The 7,473-nt window shown below is 47.5% G+C and overlaps 1 protein-coding gene across 1 annotated transcript in view; it reads right to left on the reverse strand.

Moving 5' to 3' along the window:
* kcnd2 (potassium voltage-gated channel, Shal-related subfamily, member 2) overlaps nt 1-6,181 on the reverse strand; it is a 462,331-nt gene extending 456,150 nt beyond the window's left edge. Inside the window, exon 1 of the mRNA XM_063218048.1 lies at nt 4,788-6,181. Within this exon, the coding sequence (XP_063074118.1) occupies nt 4,788-5,896 (1,109 nt within the window). The 5' untranslated portion in view covers nt 5,897-6,181. The remainder of the gene's footprint in view (nt 1-4,787) is intronic.
* Nucleotides 6,182-7,473: the final 1,292 nt, after the last annotated feature.

A 7,473-nucleotide genomic window follows, 5' to 3' on the forward strand; every position in this document is an offset into this window, starting at 1 on the left:
CCTCTACGAGCCCTGACAGGTATGAGTCAAGTCAAGATCTGTTCTTTCAAACTTTAGGATACTCCATGCCTCTCCCCAACTCTCACTTCAGCATTAAACATTAATATTAAATAGGCCATTAATTCCCACCAGTGCTTGAGTGCTTTGAACCGGTCGCACGACTTGCGGACCTATTAAGACAAACATTCCATACACCAAACCACTGACGTGAATAATATTAACAATAGCCTATAGTAGCCACGGCAGTGTGCCAAATGTATAGCATTAAATGGAACACCAGTGGTGTTGTTCTAAAGCATTCCGTGTACCAAATGCGTTTCGAAGACTGTCAAACTCGTGCCTACTCTCACTAAATATTCAGCGATCGTTTGCGTAATCACATTTACCACGCAGTGAAAATGTCCATATGTCGTGTAACGGTTGTCGCGTCTCGCGTGTGGAAAAGGTTTGCCAAACGGATTTTTTTTTTTAAATTCTTGGAGCACCATCAAACAATATTCTGTAGGTAAAGACCTAGCATCTCTCTCTCTATCTCTCTCAGCTGTTATTTTATCCAGGACAATTAGAAATGATAAATGATTGAAGAATTTCTTTTGAATAAGCTTTTGATACAGTTTTATCTGTAGACTATTTTATATGTAGCCTACCACTTTCAGCACTGCTCATTTTGAAACTTCAGTATGTTAATGCTTTCTTAACATATTTGACACACTAAAGCATTGTGGTGATAGGCAGTTCATGATTTTCTTTCATCATTCAAGCTATTAAAGTAGCTTCCTTATGCAATGAGAGATGCATTTTGATAACAGGAAATTAACCCCTCTTCTAATGCACCTGTTAGAAGAAACCCTCAATTTAACATTAATCTAGGTCAATTCATGAGTAGGCTATACACTCAGGATTGTACAGGTAGCTGTTAATACCTGCTGGGCATTGCTGCCTGTCGCACCTCCTCTGGTGCCCATGGGTCAGCGAGAGACTTGTGACCCAAACATCTTTATTGTATAAATTACTAGACAAACAATACACTGAATACTATATTAATTTGAATATTTTGCAAGTGCTGCATACATTGTGATAAATAATCTATCTCCCTCTTCTCATCTAGTCGGGCCAGGCCAGGATGAGGTTGAGTTAAAGAGAGCAGTAGTGTAGGCCTAGATTACTTTTGCTGTGAGTGTGGTCATCTATTGAATTTCTAAACCACTGCCCAAACTAAAATTCATTTTAAATAAATAGTTGATATAGTCAGCGCACATTTCCTGGTGTTTTCTGGTAGCTGAAAGAGAGATTCATGCATGCCTTTTCGCATAGGCCGCTTGGTCAATAACTAATCGCATGTGCTCCGTTGATTATGAGGGGCCGGTCTGGGCCAAAAATGCCCGGGCCATTTTGTTCTCCCAGTCCAGGCCTGACAGAGAGAGAGAGAGAGAGAACTGTTTTGGAGAGAGGGGGAGCAGAGTTGTTGATAAATGGAGAGATAGAGAGAGGGGGACACACAGAGAGAGAAATGTTTTGGAGAGAGGGTGAGAGAGAGAAAGAGACAGAGGGGGGGACAGAGTAGTGGAGAAAAGGAGAGATAGAGAGAGAGAGAGAGGTACAGAGAGAGGAAAACGTCTTGAAGAGAGAGAGAAAGGGGGGGGAGAGATGTTTTGAAGAGAGAGAGAGGGAGAGCAGAGGAGAGAGAGGAAAATAGACAGACTAAGGAAAGAATGCAGAGAGGTTATACGTAATACAAGAAAGAAAGAGAGAGCAATAGAGAATGAAGATGGTCTGAAAGGCATTTATGTATGAAAGGAGTAACACATTTTTAGGGGAGCACAGACGAGGAAGAACAGACAGAGGAAGAAAGTTGTGAGAGAAAGGATGAAAATGCTAGATGAAGGACAAAGAAGACAGAGATGACAGAGATTTGGGGAGAGAGAAGGCGGACGGAAAGATAGCTCCGTGCACATGAAATGCAAATTTCATGAAAACTTCCAAAGTGTTTCTAACTAGAATTTGCAAGGAGCAATCATGGTGCAGTCAAGGACACTAGATAGATAGATAGATAGATAGATAGATAGATAGATAGATAGATAGATAGATGGATGGATGGATGGATGGATGGATGGATGGATGGATGGATGGATGGATGGATGGATGGATGGATGGATAGATAGATAGATAGATAGATAGATAGATAGATAGATAGATAGATAGATAGATAGATAAAAGAGAGGCCAGGGGAGGACTGTCCTCTGAGAATCAAAAGTTTGTTCACAGGGTTTGAGAGAAATTAGGTTTTTGTGACATGCAACAGAAACCAACAGAAACCATGCGCCTTCAACATGTGACACAAACACACGCACGCGCACACACATACACACACGCACGCACACACAAGCACGCACACACACACACACACACACACACATACACTCCCACACCCTGCACACACACACACAAATCCCCCCCCCCCCCCCCCCCCACACACACACACACACATTCACACTCCCACACCCTGCACACACACACACACACACACACACACACACACATTCACACTCCCACACCCTGCACACACACACACACATCACTTCCTCTCTCCCCCCCTTATGGATCCTACAGTATCTATGTGCCCCAGTTTAAGGCTGATTTGAGGCTGATTTGATGGCAACTTCGCCTCTGCAGGGAAAATAAATATACGTCCGGACTGTCACAACAATCTCAAGGGGGTTGCATAATCATTCATGCAAGGGGCTCTAGAAATAGACTGCCAATAGAAGCCAGGGGAGTTTGAAAATACCACCGAGACAGACAGACAGAGAGACAGACAGACAGACAGACAGACAGACAGACTGACAAGGCGGTCAGGCACCTAATAGAAGCCAGAGGTGCACTTCTGGAAAGCGTAGTTGCTAACTATGTCAGCTACTTTGTTGGTTGCAATGCAATTTCCCATTGGCAACTACCAATGTTGCTAACTGCTAACAACTACACTTTCCAGAAATGCACCCCAGGGAAGTTTGAAAATACCACGAGACAGACAGACAGACTGACAAGGTGGTCAGAAACACAGACAGAGAGACAGGCGGAGAGAGAGGCGGAGAGAGTGGAATAATATTGCCACTGGGTTTATGACACTGTAACACGGCACAATGTTATGCATTTTCAAAAAGGTCACTGATCAAAGTGTGTCACTTTTTTGCTGTGTGTGTGTGTGTGTGTGTGTGTGTGTGTGTGTGTGTGTGTGTGTGTGTGTGTGTGTGTGTGTGTGTGTGTGTGTGTGTGTGTGTGTGTGTGTGTGTGTGTGTATTAGAGGAGGAGTGTGTGTTTGAGTGTGTGTATCCACTTATGTCTGCATCTACGTAAGTTAGTGTGTGTGTGTGTGTGTGTGTGTGTGTGTGTGTGTGTGTGTGTGTGTGTGTGTGTGTGTGTGTGTGTGTGTGTGTGTGTGTGTGTGTGTGTGTGTGTGTGTGTGGTGCAGCAGCCAGCCTGGGGGACTCATCAGATCTGGCCGCTGGGGCAGTGAGTCAGATTGGCGCAATCGTTGACGGAAGAGCAGCTTGCCTGCGGCAGATGTACAGTGCAGTGTGGTGTGGTGTGGTGAGGACGGGCCGTCGGTTTCAGAACCATGGACAGCAACGAGCGCCACCGATCAGTCAGATACAACGCGGACCGATAGCTGCTTGAAGAGCGCCCATGGGAACCCAATAATGAGAGAGGATTGTGTGTGTGTGTGTGTGTGTGTGTGTGTGTGTGTGTGTGTGTGTGTGTGTGTGTGTGTGTGTGTGTGTGTGTGTGTGTGTGTGTGTGTGTGTGTGTGTGTGTGTGTGTGAAAGAGAGAGGGTGAGTGTGCTTGTGCTTTGCGCATTATTAGCGCCGCTGTTACATTACTGCGGATGCCGTCCCTTGCGGCCACAAGAGAGCGAAACTAATGGGCTGAGGCATTGCCAACGTCAACTAAAAAGAACATGTGTTGTAGCCCATAGTGCACGAACTAAACGAGCTCAGGCGCATTTGATAGTGTGTGTGTGTGTGTGTGTGTGTGTGTGTGTGTGTGTGTGTGTGTGTGTGTGAGAGAGAGAGAGAGAGAGAGAGAGAGAGAGAGAGAGAGAGAGAGAGAGAGAGAGAGAGAGAGAGAGAGAGAGAGAGAGAGAGCAGCGGGAAATGCGCTACGTGCATGCGCGAGTGTGTGTATGTGTGTGCCTGCCTGCCTGCCTGCCTGCCTACCTCTGTGCACAAGGTGTGAGCAGCGGGATAATTCATATATCCTTATTGATCTTCTCCCGCTTGATATGTGCGGTCTATTTATAGTGGCTCGCGGTCTTGCCAATAGGTGTGTATTAAAACCCAGCAGCACTGCTGTGCTGAGGAGTGTAGATCATTCTCGCGCTCCTACACAGTAAATGGAGTGGTGTTAATTCAACACTTAGAGAGTTCATTTGAGTCCAAATGATATCAAATCAACTCTCTAAGTGTTAAATGAGCACTGCAGAATTTACTGTGTACAGGCTCTGGAGCAAGGCCTTGGCCCATGAGCTGGGAGCACAATGCCCATAGCAGCCCCGCACCAACCTTACCAAAGTAAAATGGAGGTGGTCTCTGGCAATGTCTCGCCTTCAAACTAAATGTCACTATTGCAGTGTGACACACAAGTACGTTTTTGCCCTTCTTCAGAACTCATTACCTTTCAAGAGAGCCTAGGGCCAAAAACTTCACTTTTTTCCACACACAAACGACAGAAAAACAAAACTTAAGATAGTTCTGCTGCCGCCATGGACGTCAGCGTCATCGTCACTTACCCCAGCGTTGTCATGGTGACGATCGTGTACCAGAAGGCGGCAGGGATGCTGGTGAACTTGCTGGCGCTCGAGCCCTTCTCGGCGTAGAACATCACGGTGGCGAAGATGATGATGGCCATGGTGAGGGAGAAGAGCAGGAAACCCAGCTCGCTCGCGCAGCTCTTCAGCGTGTAACCCAGAATACGCAGGCCCGCCGAGTGGCGGGAGAACTTGAAAATCCGAAAGACGCGGAAGACCCTGAGGGTGACGAAGGCCCCACTCACGTCCTCGTTGTCGGTCATGACCAGGCCGATGTAGTAGGGCATGATGGCCACCACATCGATGACGCTCATCACGCTCTTCACGAACTTGAACCTGTTGGGCGCCGCCATCATCCGGAGCAGGTACTCCACTGTGAAGATCATGACGCAGGCCGTGTCCAGGCAAAAGAAGGCCAGGCCGTAGCGCTCACCGCAGGATATCTCCACACGGTTCTGCGTCTTGCCGCAGGGCACCGTCTCCACCACGTTGGCCATGACAGAGACGGCGATGAAGAAGCCCGTCACGTAGTAGAACACCAGCGCCATGGTGCTCGTGTGTGGGTTCTCGAAAGCCCGCCACATGGACTCGCGGAATGTCATATCCAGTGGGACCATGTCGTTGTTTTGGTCGTTATCCTCGTCATCCTGGATGCGTTCTTGGTTCTCCCGTCGGCGGTCTTTGTACTCTTCGTAACAGCAATCTCCAATAATCTCCGGAATGATCCCAAAGAACGCCAACTCCTCATCATATGCCGAGATGCACTCGTGGCGCGGGTAGTGCAGTTTGCCAGTGCGGTAGAAATTCAAAATGTGCCGAAAGATGTCTGGGTCGCGGTCGAAAAAGTACTCGTTTGTCTCCTCGTGGTAAAAGAAGTCGCGCTCTGTGCTTCCGAGTAAAGTGTCGGGATATCTCTCCAAAGTGTTTCGCCAAGTTTGGAACCTTGATCCACTGACGTTGAGGATGATGAGCCCGTCTGCCTTCCGCCTTTTGTCCCGCGGAGGAGCTGGCATAGGGGCACTGGCCACCGGCATCCATCCTATGGCTGCTGCCCGGGCGAAGGGTAGCCAAGCCGCGACTCCCGCTGCCATTCTGGTCCGGCAATGTGCAACCTGGTTCGGATGAAGCAGACAGGCTGGCTGGCTGGCTGGCACGGAGGTCCGTTAGCTGATCACAGGCGTGCAGCCCCGCACAGAGGCATCTGGAGAGACAGTGGAGAGCGTCGCTGGTTAGAGAGCACCTCGTGGCAAGGCAATACGATCCGCACCATGTGCCAATTTAGTCTAAAAATCAAGCCTGCTACACGGTGTGCTGGTAACGCAGTGGTAATTACAAGGTGATGTTATCTTAGGACAAAGGCATTACCCGCGTAATGAATCGTGCTTGCGTAAAAAAACATTCACATTTAAATAAACCCTAACAAAAATGCACACAAATATGTTCAATGCTCGATGTGTTACCTTGGCAAATGTAGGTATCAAAAGCCTAACTTAAAACAACCTGGAGTAAAGAACTCTCACCTCTGCGTAAACGTTGGTGTGCTGTGAAAAGAAATAATGTACCTGTAAAATTATACAATCCTACTTGTAAAACCACGGCGTCCTGCCAAGTGCTGGTAGCCAAAGAGAAAAAAAGTCCTAGAAATTATTTCCACAAAGCAGATGGGCACGATATAGCAACAAGTTCAGCAAACAGGTAATCCCGAGCTCATATTCAGGTGCAGAACTTCGCCGCAGTCATCCACGGATCCACGTATCCCTTTCACCGGCAGTCATCGGTTAAGGGAAAGGCTCGCTCTCCCCCTTTCCTAATCGGTATTTCTCTCCGCATGCAAGCAAGCTCCCTTTTTCCTGTGCTGCTTGCCTCGCTGAGCGTCGGGACCACCCTGACAAGTGCAGCCAGTGTTCTACGTCCACACGAGGAGGGGAGGGAATGTAAAAAAAAACCTGCAGTTCTTTTATCCCCTCACTCAGCGCCTGTATCCTTTTCCCGAAAATATTATTGGTCCAAAATGGAATAGAAAGACTCCTGCGTTATGAGAGGCTGGGGAGAACAGCAGTGATCGGTGAATATTAAAATCCAGCAACAATTGATTCGGTGGAAGTTGTCTGGTCCGCTTCCCTTCCGTTTCGTTTCGGCTACTCTCGTTGGAGAGCTCGAGCAGCTGCAGTGGCGCCCAAGTTCCCTCTCTCTCTCTCTGCGCTCTACGCACCGGGGGCGTGTCACGTGCTCCCGGGCATTGGTTAACTCGCACACATGAAACGGAGCTCCCCGTGCTGCCGAAGACCTCATTCGTGCCTCACGCTTTAGAAAATGTCACCTACTGCCCTTTTGATATTTTTAACCTCGTTCTATTTAATCGTATATGAACTTCATTTTGAGGAAAAGGACCGTGAGGCTTGGGAACATCATTGGACATATCATTTTGGAGGAAACGGTCGTTGTTTATTTTAAAAAGTTATTTATTTCTCAAATTTTAATTATGAATAAATTGACGAACCAATTAAAGCACGGTTACAGGCGCAATGAAGAGGTACAAATTGCGCGGGAGTGACAGGTCCCATGAGCTAGAGGAATACTGTGAATGACGCCATAGCGTAGAAATTTCCACGCCACAGAATCGGTTGTTGATTCATGGTCTCAGCTCACACAGGCACAGAGACAAACG

Source organism: Engraulis encrasicolus, chromosome 15 (genome assembly GCF_034702125.1).
Source record: "Engraulis encrasicolus isolate BLACKSEA-1 chromosome 15, IST_EnEncr_1.0, whole genome shotgun sequence".
Classification (NCBI taxonomy): Eukaryota; Metazoa; Chordata; class Actinopteri; order Clupeiformes; family Engraulidae; genus Engraulis; species Engraulis encrasicolus.